General features: G+C 37.2%; 2 protein-coding genes across 4 annotated transcripts in view; one reads left to right on the forward strand and one right to left on the reverse strand.

Annotated features, from left to right (window-relative positions):
* Positions 1-22,252, forward strand: part of LOC111426254 (Inositol-3-phosphate synthase) — a 70,122-nt gene that overhangs the window by 9,610 nt on the left and 38,260 nt on the right. Inside the window, exon 7 of the transcript XR_011640476.1 lies at positions 4,840-5,170. The gene's annotated coding sequence lies outside the window, so the exon portion shown is untranslated. The remainder of the gene's footprint in view (positions 1-4,839; positions 5,171-22,252) is intronic.
* The window catches only part of LOC111426234 (uncharacterized), a 66,300-nt gene continuing 44,324 nt past the window's right edge, over positions 277-22,252 (reverse strand). For 2 of the 3 annotated variants that reach the window (XM_023060665.2, XM_023060667.2), the window contains exons 3-5: positions 3,901-4,461; positions 2,202-2,309; positions 277-2,008 (exon numbers count right to left, since the gene is read on the reverse strand). In XM_023060665.2, coding sequence (XP_022916433.1) covers positions 606-2,008; positions 2,202-2,309; positions 3,901-4,461 — 2,072 coding nt within the window. In that variant the 3' untranslated portion in view covers positions 277-605. The remainder of the gene's footprint in view (positions 2,009-2,201; positions 2,310-3,900; positions 4,462-22,252) is intronic. The other variant, XM_023060666.2, reaches the window with a different exon arrangement.

Genomic DNA, 22,252 nt, shown 5'->3' on the forward strand with positions numbered 1-22,252 from the left:
AAAAAGTTTTTCTAGACCTTCGTTAATGCGCTTTTGGTGTATATTCCACCTGTCAGAGCTTGAAAAGTTTCACATTGAAACTCCCTTTAACAACGAATGAAAACCGAGGAATAAATATCGAATCAAATGTGTCGTTTCGTATTTTTAGAATGAACTCGTTTATAACGTGATAATTGGATCATCTTGGATTACTTAACTTTATTTTTGGGCGTTGTTTTCGTTTCATTTTTAAAAATAGATTTCGTTTTGGGTTAATAAATAAAACAACCAATAAAATATTATCGATAATAATTTAATTAGAAAGTCATCGTTGCATTTACACAGGTTATCCATACTTCTACTTCATACGAGACGGCTTTTTTTAAATTAACCGCCACTAAAAATGGAGAGCTATATAAAAAAGTCTTCCTTTCTGCTATTTTTTATTTATTTATTTATTTTCCAATCTTCCATAACCGTAAAGGATTAAAAGTTTAAAAAAAGGTATTCTTAGAAAATTATTAGATTTGAAATTACCCTTATTGCACGATAACATAAAATTAAAAAAAAATTAATTGAAATTCCCGAATACCTTTAAAAACTTTCTTTTTTTTGTAGTTTCGTTTTTAATTATGTCTCTCTTCAGGAACAGGAACAATAAGTCTTTGTAGACTTAAGTATTCATTTCCAGATCGCGGCCTTAGAGTGCAAGATGGAGGAGGCGCATCGCTCGAACTATGCGAAGACATCGATAAAGTTTCGATATAATCCGACATATCGGAAGTACCGCTACTAGTTGAACCGGAAGGACAAACGGGAACCTCAGCTTCAGCGCTGGCGCTTTTCCCTTCTTCCTTTTGAAATCGAAAACTTAAATCTCCAAGCGGATCTGAAGATTTTGATCGTCTCGGTAACGTTTGTATAACGGCTGCTTTTCTTGTTGGTAATTCAAAAACGCCGGAATCGTTCGAACTTGATGAATCTCGATTGGCTTTGCATGGAACTGAAGATGATCTGCGCACTGCTTGGGAGCAACTGCACGTTGAATCCGCCGAGTTAGAACGTTTCCTTCTCGATTCTAAGTTATCGGTGCAATCTAGGATTTGTTTTCTTTGATAAATTTGAGTTTGAAGCATTGCTGAGCCTGAAGGTTTTGTTAGATTTGGGTTGCTGGAAGATAAAACTTTTCCGAGGCGTTGTTTAACAGCGGGGGACATTGGTATGTAACCACCGGGGGTTGATTGGGTTTGAGGTGGTTCCATCATGAGGTAATCGTCTTTGTGGCCACATTTCGAACACAATCCGGCTTTTTTAACCACTTCTTTGGCGTTTTCGTATAATTGTAATGATTGAGCAAACTCCATGTTTTCGTAGTTACCATAATTTCCGTCTAAATTTGCGTAATTATGGGATTCAAAACGGTTCTTGTTTTTACATTTTTTCCCTACATCGACGGTTGCGTACAAAGCTGAGGGATCTTCGGCTCCGTTCCAACATGATAATAATCTTTGGCACATACACATTTTTTCTGGTTCCGGAGGGCGTACTCTTAATACGCAACCGCATGGTTTTCTTATGGTGGTTTCGCTCAAACATTCCTTAATTTTTTTCGGGGTATCATACAATTCCTCAATTTTGTTGTTGATTCCAACTGGATATGGGATTTTTGGAATATCGTAATTATTGTAATGTTGTAATTTTGGTGGAGGAGCCGGGGGTTTTGTGACCGTTTGGCTCCAACCGGAACTATCCGAACCGGAACTGATGGAATGTCTATCGCACGTGTGTTCCCAGCATTGCGCAGTTGTTGCGGTGCTGCTTCTACTCATCGCGCCTAATTTACTAATGCAACTCAAACATCTCTCAATCGGTGGACCTCCACCCCAATCGGACGAGGAAACATCACCGCACCCATAACTACTATCTAAATCAGTGTACGGGGAATCAACCCGCGTTAAAAGTGATGGATCCGTTATTTCTGGATGGCGAACTTCCGCGCGAAGAGCCGGGCGTCTTGGACTATCCAAAACTGTAATAAAAATAAACAGTAAAATTATAAAATTAATCATAACAGATTTCGATATAACAAGAAAGAAATTAAAATACGTTCTAAAATAGAAAATTAATTAAACATTCTGATCTGATTAGTAAAAGGAGATCATTCGCATTCGATTAGTTGATTAATAAAGTCCGATAATCCATTTTCCAATAAAATCTCTAACCTCCTTTTTCTTTTCTCTCGTCCAAAAAGTCCCAAACACCGATAAAACTCGGCTCGTTACAGGAGCACAGGTGGAAATTCGATGGGACGTTAACATCGTACGCAGATCCTGTTATGAATCGTAAACTTACCCAACAATTTCAAAATAAAATGTATAAACGAAAATCGTATACATAATGATTGTTGTTAAAAAATAGGTTGGCAAATACTTAAAAGTTTTTAATTTTTAACGCTTATTTACACTATTAATGCAATTCAAAAGAAGTGATAATAGCCAAGGTCGCTTGTGGCCGAGGCATTAGAGTATAGATTACTAAAGTGATAACAGTTGAGGTGCCATAATCCACCTTGGTAAAGAGATAATAGCAGAGGTCGCTTGCGGCCGAGGCAATGGGATGTAAATTGTTAAAGTGATAGCAGTTGAGATGCCACAATCAAACTTGGTAGAGGTAATAACCGAGTTCGCTTGCGGCCGAGGTATTAGAGTATAGATTATTAAAGTGATAGTATATAGCTGAGGTACCATAAGCAACCTTGCTAAAGAGATAATAGCTGAGGTCGCTTGCGGCCGAAGCATTACAATATAGATTGTTACAATGATAGCAGTTGAGGTGCCACAATCAACCTTGTTAAAGATATAGTAGCCGAAGTGGCTTGCAGCCGAGACATTAGAACTTATTTGGTTAAAGACCGAAGTTCCATATTCAACTCCGTTATAGAGATAGTAGCCGAGGTCAGTAGTGTATTATCCGCTCCACCTAGTGACGTCACACTCTACTGTAAAAGTATAGGGAAAGTGACCAACCTAAATCTAGAGAGTTAAATTTAGGCTGGAATTTGAAAAATGTACGTTGGTTGCATTGCTTCTCTCACATCTAAATGACGTTAATTTTTTTTGCCTTATCACCAAGTTCTACTTGCTTATTAAATGCCAACCGAATTTTAGTAACACCCAAATGTCCCTAGATTTAGGTTGGTTACATTCCCTATACATTTACATTCAATTGTGACGTCATTTGGTAGAGCAACTTCTGGTCTAGAATCCCAATACAAAAAATTTCTTTCGAGCAACTCTTCCTATATCTTTTTCGTCTAACTTTATTTTGACGCTCGCTGAATGTCGGATCATAATTTATTGCAGTGTGGATATCAATAGTAGTTAATCATCAGATTTTTGCCAGATTCTTCAGTCCATATTCTTAGATGTTGTTCTATTATTTGATATTTAAATGGAGGAAACAAAAGGAGGTTTCATCCTCTTAGTGGGTGAAGATAAATAATCACAATTTTGTCAAACAAACAAAATCATTTAAGGTAGTACATTACTGGCAGCAATGATATATTTTTGTTGGTTGTGAACGATTGGTGAAGTGTTATAATTGAAACCATGAAAGATAAAATGTGATAAATGTAGCGCCTCGGCTACGACAACCTCGTCTTAGTTCTCTCAGCCGGGAAATATAAAACATAATAGCCCAACCCAATCCACTCATTTAAGTAACATTTGTTATCAACACTCTGTTATCATTTCTATCATTTATTTTACAAAGTATTTAGTTTATGCCTTATGAATTGGATACAAATAATTCTATATAATTTTTTTGAGATACCAATTCTATAAAAAAATTAATAATAAATACAATAAATAACAATCATTATGTATACAATAATGATACATGAAAGAAAAATTAATACCCTACCTGACATATTTCTCGAAACCGGTCGTTTTCTCGTCGTATGTAATTGTCCTATAGCCGCCAATTTCAACGTTTGCGTAATTTCATCTCCTTGATCCGTTAAAAGTACATGAAGACCTTCACCACGTCCACACCTCGATCCGCCTTCGAAGCAAAACCTCCCCTCGATAACGCCATAACGTCGTAAATGAGGAATTAACCAATGTCCCACAACTCGGGGTGGAACTCCGGTGCTTAAACAAAAACCTCCTTCTTGGACGTGCATTTTAGCCGGTCCCGCTGGAAGACGAGCTTTCACCGGAGACGACGATAACAAAACCAGGAAATGGGGACCATCGTTCAAATGGGACGATAATTTCACTTGCCATTGCATGAGACGTTCTCGGGTGTCAAATGCTAAGACGACGACGACGTCTTGACAGAGAATAGCAACGGTGTTCGATTCCTTGTCGAGGGTGAATCCCGTTTCGAGACCAAGGAAATGTTCCAACGATAACGAGGCTTTCGTTTGACCTTGTTTGTAACGGTCCTTTGAGTCGCGGTATAACTGAAGGTGAAGACAATCTGAAAATAAAAAGAAACGATTGAATTAAGAATTCCATTTAAATCGGAGTAATAAACAATGAGATAAGGGTGGATAAATTTAAAGGGGGGTTTGGATTTTAGGGGGCGCGATCGAACGTCATTTACGCGAATTTATGCGGGCGTTATTGAGTTTAAATGAATGAGTAGTAATTAGCGGCGAGGATTTAGTGGGCGAAATCGCTTTATAGAACCCACGATTATCGACGAATTCGCCCGAAACGCGTTTGATAGCGTAATTGCCGTTGTCCGCGTCCCGATTGTACCCCAAATTCAATTTCCGGGAGAAACTCTAAAATTAATGAAAAAAAGAATTTATTAAAATTTTTTTATTTTTATTCCTTTTTTTTTTGGTTTTAGGTCCGATCAATTTATTACTGCACATTATGACCACTGGCGCAGATGTTTCGGACATTAATGCCGCCCTCAGGGGACTATCAATCAAAAACGGAAGCTCGCCAGTTCCGAAATCGACCGAAACTTATAAGCGCTTGGATTTTGATAAATGAAAGTACCCATAAAAAAAATTAAATCAAAAAGAACGGTTAAGGATAATGATGCCAGTTGAAAATTAACCAAATCACGTTGGTGAAGGGTTAATTGCCGGAACAAATTCGTGATTTCATCGTGGAGAAGAGAGAAAGATAAAGGGAAAAGCTGCGAGAACGACCACGTCGGCATCTATTTCAAAGTAAGTAGTTTGCCCAGAGCAATTGCTTAATTGGAATTAATTTGCGGTCGCTTTCAACTATGTTATAGAGATAACAGCCGAGGTCGCTTTGGGGCCGAGGCATTAGACTATAAATTGTTAATGCGACAGCAGTTCAAGTACCATAAGCAGCCTTAGTTAAGAGATAATAGCCGAAGTCGCTTGCGGCCGAGGCATTAGAGTGTAGACTGTTAGAGTGATAGCAGTTGAGGCATCATAATCAACCTTAATAAAGAGATAATAGCCGAGATCGCTTGCGGCCGAGGCATAAGAGTATAGATTGTTAGAGTGATAGCAGTTCAGGTACCATAAGCAGCCTTAGTTAAGAAATAATAGCCGAGGTCGCTTGCGGCCGAGGCATTAGAGTATAGACTGCTACAGTGATAGCAGTTGAGGCATCACAATCAACCTTAATAAGGAGATAATAGCCGAGGTCGCTTGCGACCGATGCATTAAAGTATAGATGGTTAGAGTGATAGTAGTTCAGGTACCATAAGCAGCCTTAGTTAAGAGTTAATAGCCGAGGTCGCTTGCGACCGAGGTATTAGAGTGTAGACAAGTGTAGGCATCACAATTAAAAATATTCGAGTTTAGCCGTCTTAAGAGACGCTAAACCCGAATGTTTCTACTTCTAGATTTAGTGTTAGTTTTGATTGTTATTCAGTTTTTATTGACAATTGCACTCACAGTCAGTGCGTGTGGCTGTGCGTTAGATTTCCGATTAATAATAATTATTTTTTTGGTGAAAAATTTAAATGTAATAAATCTTTTTGTAATGCAGTAAATCTTGCGTGCAACAACGGATTTAATAGTCGAGTTGAAAACGCGTTGTTATTTCTTGATTTGTCGCCGACAGGTTTGAACCCATCCGTCACCCGGGAGATCCAATACTCGTCCGGATCTGTACTCGACGGTATCTCCCTCTATAGATCATAAGCCGTCCTGCAAATGTCACAGATTAGACCCGGAACTGTTCTGGGTTGGTCCTATCTCGAGGGTTTAAAGATAAAGGGGCCTCTTCATATATTAATAATTTTAATGAGGATTTGTTTTTTAAAACAAATAGGTTTCTCTCTATATAGATTTTCTTCTTAGATTCTAGAGACCTGGTAGACCGTTAATAACGTTTTTCTCATCATGGGGGGAAGCTCAGCTTCGAGTTTCGAGTCCGTGCCTCCGAGAAATCTCGATAAAACGCCCCCCTTCGCCGTTTCAATGAAATATCGCCCCTATTTCGCACCGACGCCCCGTTTGGCAACGTCCCCAACGTCGCGATTAGCCGCCCGTGGTGGTTCGGCGAAATTTTCATAAAATCCACGCTGTTGTGATTTATTTTGTTCCAAATTAACGCTTAACTAAAATTTTAAATAATTTAAAATGGATTAGTCTGATACAAGTAGACGGAAATCTGTAACGATTACGCGTGGATGATTAAAAGCTCGCAAGTTCGCATCGGGCTTCGGTTTCAATCGATATCCAAGTTCCCCTTTGCTTCCTCTATTCCCGTTTTGCGTCGTCGTAGTCCCTGAGGCTTAATTGGTAATTAGTATTTTAATAATACAACAGCTACTCCTTCTCGCCAGCTCCTAACGCATGAATAATTGCGCTTCGAGGCAAGTTTCTGAATAAAATACGCGCCGGTGGCAGCAGGAATCCGCTTGCAGGAGTTGCTGCCGGCCGTTCTGCTCTTATTATTCATGACTCCTCGTTGCCCGCAATCGATTGCGACTCCGTCAATCACGTATTCCGAATGACAATGTGGTTTTCTTCCAAGAAAACATTCTTTAAGTATTTCACACCTTTAATCATTTATTAAGAAAATATTTTTTTTGTTTTTATTTTTATCACGCACAATGTTTCTTAACGAATTTTTCTTGTTAAAGAATAAAAATTTCACCTCAAAACTTTTTCTCATTTAGAGTAAGGCGGGGATTCTGGGCGAGACTGTTTCGGAGAGTTCCCTTTAATCATCGAACATCCCCCCTCTTTGGTAGTCGGAAACTGTCCACGGATGGTTCTTTAATTAGCGCCAACCATCGAAAAAGGGACCAAGTTTATTAATGGTGCAAAAGGTGTAGTCTACTTTTTCTTGTTTTCTTTGGCTCAAAGAAACGAACATAAACCTCTTACGGAACGCGATATCTCCTCGTACGCGACGTTCTAATCCGCACCGGATAAGGATTCTTTGTCTTTTCCGGTTGGCGTAATCCGATTTCGACCCCCCGAAAAGGATTAAAGATATTCGTTCAAATTAACAAGGTTGTGTGACATTGATGTGTTTTTAAAAATGATTATTATAGAGAATAGTGCTGGGTTATTAATTAAAATAAAGCCGTCAAATAGATAACGCTTTACTAAGCGCACACAGGATTTAATTAAATAACAGTAACAACCGCGTCGCGAGGTTCGAAATTAATTCCAATTAAAAAGTTGCTCTCGGCAAACAACTTACATTGAAATAGATGACGTCGTGGTCCTTCTCGCAGCTTTTCGTTCATCCCCTTTATCTCTCTTTCCTCCACGGTGAAATCACGAATTTGTTCCGGCAATTAACCCTTCACCAACGTGATTTGGCTAATTTTCAAATGCCATCATTATCTTTCAACCATTCTTTTTCGTTTAATTTTTTTTTATAGATCATTTATCAAAATCCAAACTCTTACAAGTTTCAGACAATTGTTATTTCTTTAATAAAATAAGTTGTAGCGCGTTTGCCACAAGCGAGCTCAGTTGCTTCATCAAGTAACGTCACACTCCAAAGTGACCAACCTAAATCTAGTGACTTGTCAAAATGACAGCTTGAGCTAAATGTCAGTTTGACAAATTGGTTAATTTTTTAATCGGATAGTTTAAATTTTAAGAGTGAATAATATTCGTAGTTTTTAAAACATTGTTACACAATCATTTCGAACGATGAAAATAACGATCACAAAGAAGCTGCTACGTCCGACATATTCATTCCAACACGATATTATGATAACGTAAGCGGCTTAAACGGCCCGTGTTATGCGTACGAAGCGAATTTTTCGGATTAAATTGCTCTTCTACGAACCGGCTTCATTCACTTTGTCCGTGTTGTGTGTTCGCCGTTTCCGCTGTTCGCGCAGTTTCGATTTCCTACCGTGACGGCGCAAATCCGCTCAACACACGTACTTACACTCGTATGCAAAACAAATCTTATTACCACGACCGTCTTGTCCACACACTTTAATCTCCATTTATTTTTCAATTTCCTTAAAAATTAAAGAGAAAATTTTTTTTATTTATATTATTTCTTGCGAAGCGCTAAGGGGTTTAAGGGTCGTTACGGCGTTTAAAAAATAAAATGAAACGTATCTCGGCGCTTCTTTCTAATTTTATGTGAGGCGCCGGAAATGACGAGGACAAAGGAAAAAAAAGGAGGGTTAAATATAGGTATAAAGAGGTGTTTCGATCGATTTGAAATGTTGTTACACCAACAACGCGACAATGTAGTACGTGAGGATTAAACAACGTCGCATATTCGCCATAAATCTGCTTTAGCTTTGTCGCAAACTCCGCGTGGGAGGTCGCAAGTGTTAATTACTCACGCAGCTCGTGAGTCCCCTTTGTGCTTTTCGGGGTTGCGCGCGGAAAGGGAGGAAACAGCCCCCCTCTAATTACCTCCACCATCTGTCGTTCTTTTCCGTTTCCCCCTCTTAAACTAAAACTTAATAATAATACTTTAACCTTTCAATACAAAACAGGTAAATAAAAGACTGTAAGATCTCTTTTGAGCAGAAACTTTCTACGTAGGTGTTGTGTTACTTCTAATTTCAGTTGTTATTCAGTGTTAGGTCGTTTTATCTTTCTATTGAAAAAAATCTGAAACTAGAAACATTAAGATTTAACTGTCTTAGGCCCACTTTTACCACTTCTTGATAAATTTATCCGATAGATAAATCCAGCTCTTAGCCGATGAGAACGCTTAAAACCGCCGTAACCATTGCAACTATCCTCTAGATTCTAGATCTAGATAGTATATCAGAAGGATGGTAAAAGTGGGCCTTAAGAGACGTACAGCTAAACCTGAATGTTTCTAGTTCTAGATCTAGTGTTAGTTCTAGTTTTAGTTCAATAAAAGTATACAACAATCTAAAACCGAATGACAACTAAAACTAGAGCTAACACTAGTACTAGAACTAACACTAGACCTAGAACTACAAACATTTGGGTTTAGCCGTACATGTCTTAAGACGGCTTAAGATGTCTTAGTGCTACTTGTAATTCGGGGAATACCCCGAGTCTATGAACATGGAATAGTGCTCATATTAATATTTAAATATATTGATAGATAATGACTTAAAAAATTTCTGTCGGTTATATCGAGGTTTTACTGTACTGCGATATAACTCACTGTCTACTTTCAATGAAAGACATAAAAAAGGTTTCCATTAATTAATCTTGAACGAAACGAAGTACAATTGTTTCCGTCTCTTAAATAATACACTTTTCAATTAGGTGGGAAACACGCCAAACAACATTTCACTCGTTTGAAACTGTTAACAAACGCTCGCTGAATTGTACTTCAAAAACACCGAAAACTTGAAAAAGTTTCTAGCCGAGTTTTATTTTTGACAAATTGAAACGTCGACAACCACCGCCACAACCGTCGTTACCATGGACGTAAATCCACTTTACGTTTTTCCGGGTTTGGACCCGGGGCTCGTCGTTAATCCGGGTTTCGGTCATGAGAGATTCGTACCCTGCTCTCCCATCCTCAGGGACAGAACTAGAGTCCCGCGACAGATGCGACGGGCCCTAATATGGGGGGTCACCGTGTGCGTACGCAATTAATTTGAGGTCTCATTTGGCGAATGCTAAACGTGTTTCCGCCATCCGGAAGAGGAATTTTAACCTATACACCAGTGGAGTTGGGGTTCCGTAAACCGACGTTAAGGTCGGTCAATTCTATTTGCGATGCATTGGACGAAAATGGGGGACGCGAATGAATCGAATCCGCCTCCTCCCCTTTTTGCGCGGGACGAAATTGAACGAGCCCCGAGCGGAATTGAAATATTTATCCCGGCGTCATGATCGGCCTTTGTGGGGGCACAAAAGGCCCAACGGCCCCCTCCAAAAATCAATCTAAAACCGCGCGATATTCATAACCATCTTTTTCACTTTTTGTGTGAACAAACATTTTTTTTTTACAAATAATTTTTTGTCGAAAAACGTTTTATATCCTTGAAGATGTGAAAATGTTTTAGGTTGGTAGTAAAATCAATCTTGAAGGGGTTGTTTTATGACCATCCCTTAAAACCATTCTCGTGTCATCGATACTTTATGTCTTTACCAACCAAAAAAATTTTTACGTTACAATTACAATTTTTTAAACGTTTTGGTTATTTTCGACCCCATCTTTTGAGATTAAAATTCCTGAACACGCCCCCTCACTCAACGCGGCTGTAAATTCGTAAATTTGGAGGGTGCCAGTTCTTTAGAAATAAAAAAAATGGATGAAATATAAAAATAAAACGAAAGCAAAAAAAACAGGATGTGGATTTTAGTAGTTTTAGATTATTCTTAAAAATGTATTGTTTACAAACTGAGGCAGCTGTGCTGCCATGGCTAATGCATTAGTTAGAAATCTATAGAAATCTACGTGCTGTTGAGGAAGTGTAAGTCGAGGTACTTGAACTAGTAGGAAGATATGGAAAGTCGATCTTAATAAAATACTTAAAACCTGTTCTTGCCACAGAGTGTCGAAATATACATGTGCAAAGGAGGGGTTTAGCCGTCTTAGGAGACATGCGGCTAAATCGCACGAATGCTTCTAGTTCTAGGTCTTGTGTTAGTTCTAGTAATAATTCTAGTGTAATACAAGAACTAGAATCTTTCAGATACGTCTCCCAAGACGGCTAAACTCGAATGATTCGGCAGTACAGCTGCCTCGGTTTCTAAATAACTTGTGATTATTAAAAAAATAGAACTATTGCCTCGGTTTCTAAGTTTGAAAATGCATTAATCCGTTATATGAAGGTTTTAGTATATTTATTATTCTTGGATAAAATCTGAAAACACACCCTATATTACATTCTAGCGTGGTGTGCCATCTCGAACACATGTAGGGAACAAACGAGGCGATTTCGCGAGTTATCATTAGTAGAGGGAGTCGTCGAGACAACAAACGAGGAGACACGCCAAAGCATCGAGGGTGACAAAGGGAAGTGAAAAAGGGGGAAACCAGTGGCAGACGTTTCGTCGTATATACGTTTGTTTTTTCTTCATTTCGCACGATAGGGGGTCGAGTGTGGAAAAACTGGGGGGACAGAAAAATCATCGGTTCCGTATGTGTGCGAACGTGTGTGACGATGACGATAGATTCGTTACGGTTAAAGCGTTGAAATTGCGACGCGACGAGCTTTGAAAGCGGTCGGCGCCGGCTTTTCAAAGATAATTGGTCAGTCGAAATTTTGTGGAACGGTAGTAAAAAGCTCTACCGTGTTATTTCAGCTTCAGTTCAAACGCCCATCAAACCAACTGTAGTAAATTCATACTGGTTCCACTGGATATTATTCTCCGATTAACGTCGACCGTTTTCGGTTCAAAATGAAATGGCTAACGAGACGTCGAGATGTTTGGGCGCGTCATCGTCAGCAAATAAAGAAAATAGATTTATATATATGGACGTGAAGCCTCCTACTTCGATTTCAAGTTGGTTTCTCTTCGAGGGCTTACACCCTTTTCGGACCTGGCACTCTTAATGGCCTCTCGAAAGTGCAGAACCGTTGGGGGACTAATAGTTGCCATAAATCGTGCGCAATTACCGTCGTAAATCGACTTGGAGTTTCGCGTGTCGAAGACGTGGCGGTGTTTATCATTTTTGCAAAAGAGATGGTGTGCTTTTTTTGGAAGCGATGAGGGTTGAAAATCACAAGAGAGGAACGATGATGTTATTGTCGCCTTTCCCTCCGAATGTCGTTCCTTTTACGGAATCCTTATCGATAGTTGCAGGACGAGGCGACCCGCATTACCATAATCTCCCTCGGTTCCATGGAATAAGGGAAAAGGGACCGTTTGTCTATTGGGATATTGCCGAGATTGCGCTGGGACATACTTTTCGGGAAAAAGGATTTGTTAGGGCTCCCTTTCTTTTCGTCCTTCTGACTCTTCCAGTAAGAATTTTTGTCGTTCTATTGATGTTGATTCAAATTTGCAAGGGAAATTTATTTACTTTAATATTTTATTAAATAAACCTTCTTAAAAGTAGAAAAATAAACGTTAAAGTAGAACCTATATAGTCGTAAAAGACTATCGAATTATGTACAAGAGGAGGTTTATCGACCGTTGTTTCTAACCACGTAAAAGTAAAACAAAAAAGGACGAGACAAAGTGCGAGTTTCACGTAAAACGGACTCAGCCCGACGTGCCCAGCATTAGTTTTAGCTGAGGCGAATATACCACCGCAGGTGTATTCGGAACGATCTGCTTTGTACCTCGGCCAAGAACACGCACTAAAATTAAATTACTTTCGCTTTGGCCGACCATGGCAAAAGGACAGGCGAATTAATTTCGTTTTGCTGGACGTTTATTTACTGCACATCGATCAACATTTGTTATTTTCAGACATACATTATTTTGTACCAGATTTAACCTATTTTAATCCACGGCAAACTTTTGTCTACACAAATCTATAGAAAAGAACGTTTTGATGTTAGAATGTATTATTTACAAGCCGAGGCAGCTATGCTGCCGAGGTAGGAGTTATAGGTTTTCAGTAACAATATATTAATTAAAATCCGAGGCAGCTGTGCTGCCGAGGTAGTGGCTCTAGTGCTTAAAATAAAGTAAAGTTCACTTTAATACAGATTACATTACTTAAAAGCCGAGGCAGCTATGCTGCCGAGGTAGTGGCTCTAGTACTTATAATAAAGTAAAACTTTTTCCAATACAGATACATTATTTAGAAGCCGAGGCAGTAGTTCTAGATTTTTAATAATAATATATTATTTAGAAACCGAGACAGACATGCTGGCTGATAATCTATTAAGCTGATGCGCAATAGTTATTTACGTAACCAGTTATGAAAAGACTCATTTTGTTTGACGAACGTAATATTTGCCGAAACGAGCAAATATTTTCACGAGTTTTGCAAATTACGTGACAGATGTTAATTTATCAATTTGTAGTTAGGTAATGGAATTCATTACATCACTAGTGATGTAAGGAAATCATTACATCACTAGTTATAAAAAAGTGACGTTACATAACGACAGAAAGACATGTAAAATTTAATTTTCATAATGGAACTAGGTAAAAGAATTTAATCGCACACTCTCTGGTACAAACTTTGGGGTTCCTTAGTCTTTTTGGAAGTAGATACTAAAACTGGGCCTACAAGACCGTCTACAACAGCCCTCCTGAAATCTTTTGCCGTTAGTCTATTAGGCAGATTCATTATTTTATTATATAGGTAATATGAATGTACCATAGAAGTAGAAAAATATACGATGTCACCATTTGTTGCTTTGATGATTTATTTCAAAGCTAGCTAAAAGTGAATCGAATTTATCTATACTGCTCATAATAAATAATTTTGAATCGGTCGTCTACATTATAAACCACTGCGGCGGTAAGAGTTAAAGAGAAGTTTACTTGAAGTATTAGAGCAATTATCTCGGCTGCTTCGGTTTCTAAATAATATGTTATTATTGAAAACCTAGCATTACTGCCTCGGCAGCACGGCTGCCTCGGCACCTAAATAATACATCTAAGTATTAAAAAGAACTTTACTTTATTTTCAGTACTAGATTCATTGCCTCGGCAGCACAGTTGCCTCGGTCCCTAAACAATGTTTTTGTATTAATAAAACAAGAACTATTGCCTCGGCATCACAGCTGCCTCGGGTTTCTAAATACCGCATTTATTCGTATTAAATAAAGTTTTAGTTTATTTTAAGTACTAAAACCACCACTTTATGTCTTTGCGAGTCAAGAAAAGAAATATTTATGTTACAATTACAAGTTTTGCAACGTTTAGGTTACTCATCTTTCAAGATTAAAATTCTAGAACACGCCCCCGCACTCAACGCGGTTGTAAATTCGTAAATTTCAGGGCGCCAGTTCTTAAGAAATAAAAGAAACTGAATGAAATAAAAAAACGAAACAAAAAAAAAACAGGACGTGGATTTCGCGAGCGTCGTTCCGAGAAAGAGGGGACACGTTTTCAAGACAGATGTTACAAATCCTCAACGTTTATTTCTGGTTACCCTTCTACTTTCTTATGAATCGTCACAAAGATTTTAAGCAACAAAAAATAAGAGGGTTGATTTAAAAGCAACAACAACAAAGATTATTTTGAAATCTTTTCGCGTCTAATTTCATTTGCTAAATTTATCATTTGAAGGTGATTTATTTTTTGTTCGAGGTTGTAATCGCAGGTGTACACTTAAGTAACGATTAAACATTCTTTGGCAAATTAACAATAACCCAACAATTTTTTAAACAAAATTTCATTTGTAACATTTTATTGGATCATCTTACTTAAAGAGAAATGAAATCGAATAAACAATAAGCGATTAAAAACAAGGCCAAATTAAAAACAACATTTAATAATCAATCAACGATAATAATACGTTAATCGAAATACGTTTCATATATCACATTCTTTAAATATAACCAACAACATAACCTTTGTAGAAAGATATTTTAATCCGTTTGTGACTTCCGGTTGAAAAAAAAATGCGGGCGCCGAGTTGAAGATAACAAAACCATTGATGATCGTAATTAACTCCTCAGTTTACTTGATCGTAAAATGTTTATTTTCATTTTGATTGTTTATAAATTCTACATTCAATTCCGACTTACGATATAAACACATCTTTTAATTCTCTTATTGCTTTAAAAGAGATTGAATTGAGATTTTTTAATGTCGGCGTCATTACTCTCGACAATTATATGGTTCCTCTTCCTGCTTAATGGATTCCTTCCGGACCGCCGAAGCATCGAATAAAGCGACCTCCCCAGCACACAAAAGGAACGTTGTGAAGACAAATATCTTGTGGAGGATTCCGTCTCGGAATGCCAATAAAACCCAAAAAGAGGAGTCGTGAAAGATGACGTCGACCGCTCTAAATTGAAACATCTTAAATTCCCGATGGAATTTACCGAATTTTAGAGGTTATAAAGATGTATTTATTGAACGAAATTAATTCCTAAGTGATTTGGTGAAAAGAAATGTCAACGCATGTACGCTGGTCGAATAAAAGCGTTTATCCCTGAACGATCTGATCGATAAAGACCAAGAAGCTTTCCGCAACGCGGTTCTGGGGAAAGCCAAAGCTCAGCGTGGCCACCACCATTGCGTTTATCCTTGGGCGGTCCTTTGATGTCCGCTAGGATACTCGAACATAACCCGACCTTAAAGGGTCCGGACTGGTATTTGTTATGTTTAGAGAGTATTCGCTCGAAAGCGTTTGTAAGGAAATATCTCTATTTTGGAGAAAAAAAATTAAGAGAATGAGTTCCGTTTTGAAATACTAAGTACTATAATGGATATCATGGATAAATCATGTCCTGAAGATGATAAGTATGAAATCGGTTTCAAAATCGGTCCACAATAATATTTGGTGCAACCTTGGAGGAAAACAAATGAAATTGATGCAGTAAGATGTAAGTGTGAAGTTGTAAGCTGTAGCGACACCTAATTGAGCTGTTCCAAGACAGAGGGGGATTCCCGACTACACAAAGAGCACGTTTCGGTTAAATGTCTAACTAACGATGTCTGGTTGCAATGATGTCTAACTTTTCTGTTAAAAACTGAGGGGAGATTATAGAGAGTGATGAAGCAAAGGAAGTCTCTCAAATCATTGTTTTTTTTTTATTGATTAGAATCCGAGGCAGATAAAACTTTATTATTAAAATGAGTGTTCGTAAAGCTCACCAATAGACTGCAATAATTACAGAACAGTTACTTTGATATCACAAGCAAGCAAGATATTATTGCCCATAATCAACGAAAGGTTAAGCATTATTACTTTCACAGATATCGGAAGATCCAAGAAGATTTATGCCAAGCAGGCAAATTTGTCATAAGCCAAATTTTTGATGTTTGGAACGCAGATGACGATATTAGGAATGTTGCGAACTATGAGGTAGTTTGCTAATTGGTGCACCTAGGTGCTCTTATAACTAACAACGACGTCTGCAGTAAAGAAATAAAGCGACATATGAAACATACGAAGTGAGATTATAAGGTTTGGGTGCGATCTGATCAAATAGATAGAAAATCCCTAAATTGGGGTATGATACTTTTTGGTGTGAATTGTAAGTGCAAATGTTTCATCTTGTAGTTGCGATTGATCTAATTGGTGCTGTATCAGAAAATAAAAAAAAACATGGTAGGAAGCCAAACCAAATTGCATAAGAAATGGGTGTCACGAAGCTCTCTTAGATGTGTTTATTGCAGCATAACAAAAGAACTAGACATCTCTCGCAGAATTATCTGAGAGATAAGTAAGATTTAGTGGACTAAGAAGATGATATTTTAAAAATTTTTACAAAGTGGGGAAAAATATTTCACATTCCATAATCGTTTGGGCGTTTTACATTGAAATCTCGAAGGGCCCCGTCCGTTCAGTGGTAAAGGCACGCGTCCAGATTACCAAAATAGGAGATAATTCAGTAGTCGAGATCGTTCCCGTTGCGAAATTCCAATCACGTAGCAACTAATTCACGCTGACAGTGGCGTCCGGGTGTCCAACCCTCCCCGTTTTTGGGTTTTATATTCGGCCGTATAAATTTTCCGGAACGTCGACCATCGAATATGCATATCTATTTTTTTTTTTACTTTTCCCGTTTTTATTTCGCCAGAAAAAGTGTCTCTTTTTATAATTCTTTGAAAGAAGTTGACGGTCCCTTTTTGGGTTTAATTGATAGCCATTAATTCGGTCGAACTGGCGACAGACGTCCTGTCGGACACACGGCCGGGCTTTTCCGGTCCATTTAATACCAATCCGGACGGTTTCTCTCGCCGTTTTAACGGTTTACCAACTACACGGCGCCAAACTATCTAGATTTAAACTTTTAAAGAAAAGTTTTTAAATCCACGATTAAGAGAATTAAAAAAAAACGAAGCCGTTTTATGTTCGAGATCGTAAAGAAGACATAAAACGATACGACGGCTTCGTATAATCGCAAAACATAATTTCCGCTTCGTTTATTTATCATAGGCGAGCAATAAAGTGCATCGGGAGGAATCATTTTCAATTCGATTTGATAAAAATAGGATGATATCAAAAACTATTTAATAAAAATAAATATAAATGAAGCCGAGGTAGTCGTACTGCCGAGGCAATGGTTCTAGTACTTAAAATAAAGTTTTTTTTAATATAAATGCATTACTTAGAAGCCGAGACAGTAAATCTGGGTTTTCAATAATAACATGTTATTAGAATCTAAACCCGAATGATTCTAGTTCTAGGTCTTGTGTTAATAGTGCTATACTCTGTTTTTAAACCAGGAGGAGTAAACGCGAAAGTCAGATTTACACTAGGAAAAATCACCAGAAAATATCACTAGATATTTTGGCGGTAAATTTAAATTAATAATTATTATTATTTATTTATTTACTTATTATTGTATATATTTTCGTTTGTTATCGTCAACACTAAACATACAAATTAACATTGAAGTTATGAGTGTATTTATTTCAAAATATAATAAAGAAGGGTTTAAGAACACAAAATTTACAATAGCTTTGTTCCAATCAGCGGTTTGACACGTCGTGGACTCGTCAAATGCAATCGCACAGTCAAATAATGCAATGAAATCCGCTGAAATGTGACGACATTACTTGACATGTGCGATTGCATTTGACGAGTAACGGCCGAGTCCGACCGCTTGTTGGAACAAACCTAATAATGACACGAAACTGTCGAATTGTCAATAACCTAACCTTCAAATTCAAAATCAAAATTCAAAATTGCCTGTGTGTGAACCTTCCTCGCATTCAACCAATCACGTGCAAGGTCAATCTGGTGACAAATTTAAAATACTCCTCCTGGTTTAAAAACAGAGTATAGTATAAAACTAGAACTAACACTAGACCGAGAACTAGAAACATTCGGGTAGTGCCGATAAGACAGTTATCCGCCAGATATTTATGGTTACCAAGGTTTTATATAAAAACTTGTTATGGTTACTGTCAGTTGTTTGTCGTGAAATTTTTTAAGCAATTATTAATGTCAAAGTCATAATTCAAACTTCAAAGAGAGACGTTAGGGTTACCAACCTACGGCACAAATCACTAGATACAGGGAAAAACTACTACCGACTCTTATTTCGCCGATAGCAATCCCACCGACAAAAATAGGTTGTACAACCGCGAATACCTTTATCCTTCCGATAAGTTTATCGGCTGCTATAGATTTATCAGTATATTATACAACCGCCCCTAAATCAATTAGCTGTATATTTCTAGTTCTAGTGTTAGTTCTAATGCTAGTGTTAGTTTTAGTTGGTTTCATATAACGGACAGTTCCTTCCCCGTATTAATCCGTTGTTATATTGAGGTTTTACTATATAGAAGTTGAAACGGAATTAGAAGAGATGTTCATCCACCTAAATTTATATTTAATTACACGGCCGTTAGGTTGTGGTTTATAATTAACTTAGGCGGTTCGGGGTCGTTTAAAACCCGACGACGACGAGTACGGACGGTTAAGACGAATTTTATTTTGTATTATTTTTGGAAAAGAAAAAGGGTATAAAAATTAGTTTAGTTAGAGAGTTAATTGGAAGAAATGGTCAGCGCAAAATCCCATTCGAACGTTTTAAGCGTTGAAATTATTATTGTTATGGGGTGCCCTTTTTTGTCGTCTCTTCGCGCACCAAAAGCGTAGATCTAAATTTTCTAGCCGGTGCCGTCACACACTATATAGAGTTAAGGTTAACGGCCCCCACAGTTTTGACTTGCAAATTTTGTGTTTCCTGCACCAAACAATACTCCATTTCTTTTCTTTTTTAAGTTTTATTATATTTATTTTTATTTTTTTTTTTTGTTCCACAACAAAATTTTTTCAGCAATTAATTTTCGATACAAACTAATTCAAGGACAAAATTTATCTTTTAATGCGGTCGTTTGAGTACTCTGAAAAGCTCAACTACCCTCCTCCACAAGAACTTTGTAATTACTTGGGCATCAGCCGATGAAGACCAGAAAAAAAAGAAGTTGCCCCCGGTTTAATGAATATTCAACCCTCAGGGCCTATATTAAGTATTAAAAGGGACTACTACCGTATTCCCCCAACTCCTTCGTCTTCTGCAATGGGTCCATTTATATTCATACAGTGCGTTTTGACTCCCTTCAAGTCTTCTCGTTCAACTAAAATAATATAAATAACTGAACTAAATGGAAGTGAAACTATGACAAATTTTCCCTTTTTTTTTTGAATTTTAAATTTTATAATTACGATTCGAAACGCTAACAGCGAAGAGATGGTAAAAGCTTCTCTCGTTTCATGATGAATAAAAGATAATCCGGTAATCGAATAAACAGCGAAATAACCGGGGGAATTAATGCATGTTAACGAAGCTTCCTGGTGTGCGTTTTCTTGGCCGTATCCCGGTCGTTAGCTTCGCCCCGTCGAGCTTTCAAAGCTACGCCAATTAAGGGAATTCCTAATGGGCCATTGATACCAGAGAATCATTAAAAATTGAATTCAACTTACTTCACTTTCTACCAACTTTACTAACTCGCTTGCATCATTTAGAAGTAATGATAAAGAGGTCGAGTAATCACTAATCATGGACAGGACAGAATATGACAACAAGATGATGAGAACTACTGCCTCGGCAGCATTCAAAATAACTTTATTTTAAGTACTAGAACCATTGCCTCGGCATCATGGCTACCTCGGCTTCGAAGTAATGCATTTGAAACCACTGCCTCGGCTTGTAAATGATGCATTCTTATGATATGGTGATAATAGCAAAGAAAAATCAAAACATATCTGAAGTTATTACAAATGGATTAATAATTATTTAATCAAAAAACCCATCATTATCTTCTTGTCTCAACATCGTTTTGTTTACACAACGAAACTTCTGAATGGGCGCCAGTATTTCTTTTTAAAACGGATACCACACTTAACACTTGACCGCAACATCCTCTTATAACTTTAAGAGCCATTTCGAAACGTTCTCATTAACTCAAAAGAGAGAAAAGAGAACTTAATCGTTTCGAACACATGGAAAACAATTTGGTGTTTATTTATATTTTTTTACTGCAACTTCCTGTTTTTATAATCAATGCTAAAGAATGTCTCCTTATACCATCAAATATCTAAGAGTAATTTATAACCGCTTAGAAATCGAAGGTAACCTTCACAAAGTTAATAACGGAAATTCTTGTGTGATGAGACGATCTTCATCGACTACTTAGGGGAAATTCTTTTTTCTGAGACGATCGATATTTAATACGTGACGTTACGAGGTTCATCAATAAAACATGACATCGTAAAATAAAATAAAAATCGTAAAGGGTGGTGGAGAAAAAATTTTTTTTCGACGAATCTACATGACAATACTGCCTTAATGGGGTCGTCATGTGTTTTGACATCCAACCTAATGGCCAATTACCCGGACTACTCCGGTTAATTAACGCATTAAGTTTTAATAAGTTAGGCAACGACGAAATGATTGACTTGTTTTTTTTTTTGAATCTCGAAATCGTTGCATTTACGTCATAATTACAGTTGTTAAATGTTCTTTTTTTTTCTAGCTATTAGTTAAATGAAAATAACAACAAAGTGTTATTAGAATTAAATACATTTTGAAATAGATCTTTGGAAAATATGTGAAATGAGCCCAAACTCGACCTATATAAGTATTGTGACAGCTGAGATAATTAATTTTAAAAAGAATCAAGATGGCCGAAAACAAAACACTAATTAATAACGCCATCTATGACTTAAACGCGAATTTTATGATGGATGTAGGGTGTAATACATGAAATTAGGTTAAAATTTTCTGATTATCATAAAACTTTTAACCAAATCGGTAGTTTTTGAGGTTATATTTGAGGAATAAGTAGATTGGAACATTTCATTTTTCTCATTTTCATTAATAATTACCTTCGATTTATTTTTCCAATTAAATTAAGAGACTAAAAAAATTCTCTTCGCGGCTAACTTAGTTTGATTAACATTATGCGATTAACTTAGTTTGATTAAAACTCGATATTGATGTTTTCGATTGATTAAATTGATTAAATGGTATGTAAATGTACTTCTCCCCAATTCCCCATCCATTTATAAAGGTTATTTTAGTCAAAGAACTTGTGTTAAAGGTGCTTTTTTGCAAAGTTTTTTTATAATCTTTTAATCTTTTTGTTCTGAGTAGAGTCGTAAAGGTGAGTGGTAAAATAACCTTGGGCTTGGTTCGTTGTCTGGTGTAAATATTGCGTTATTGCCGTGCAATATCTTTGTAGTTTGTGACGAACGGAGGTTGACGTAAGCTTTTACTAGGAACAAAAAAAAATGTTGCAAAGTAATCGTTTACCTTGATAACTTTTGATTATTTAAAATATATTCTAAAACCTCGATATAACGAACCTCGTTAGAACTCGCTCATAAATAATATCAATGCATTAGCCGAGGCAGTAGATTTTCGCTTTCTTTAATACAAATGTATTACTTAGAAGCCGAGGCAGATTTGATGCCGAGGCAGTGCTTCTAGTACTTAAAGTAAAGTTTTCTCTAACACAAATGCATTACTTAGAAACCGAGGCTAAACCCGAATATTTCTAGTTCTAGGTCTAGTGTTAGTTCTAGTTTTACTTGTTATTCAGTGCATGTGTTCGGCTTCTAAGTAATGTATTAAAGAAATCTTTACTTTAAGTACTAGAGCCACTGCCTCGGCAGCATAGCTGCCTCGGTTCCTAATGGTATGTTATTATTGAAAACCTTGAACTACTGCTCGGTTTATAAGTCTGAAGACGTACGGCTAAACCCGAAACTTTCTAGTGCTAGGTGTAGTGTTAGTTCTAGTTTTAATCATTATTCATCTCTGATTTCCTGGATGTAGCAGTTCTCACAGATTCTAC

This window comes from Onthophagus taurus, chromosome 5, assembly GCF_036711975.1.
Source record: "Onthophagus taurus isolate NC chromosome 5, IU_Otau_3.0, whole genome shotgun sequence".
NCBI classification, from domain to species: Eukaryota; Metazoa; Arthropoda; class Insecta; order Coleoptera; family Scarabaeidae; genus Onthophagus; species Onthophagus taurus.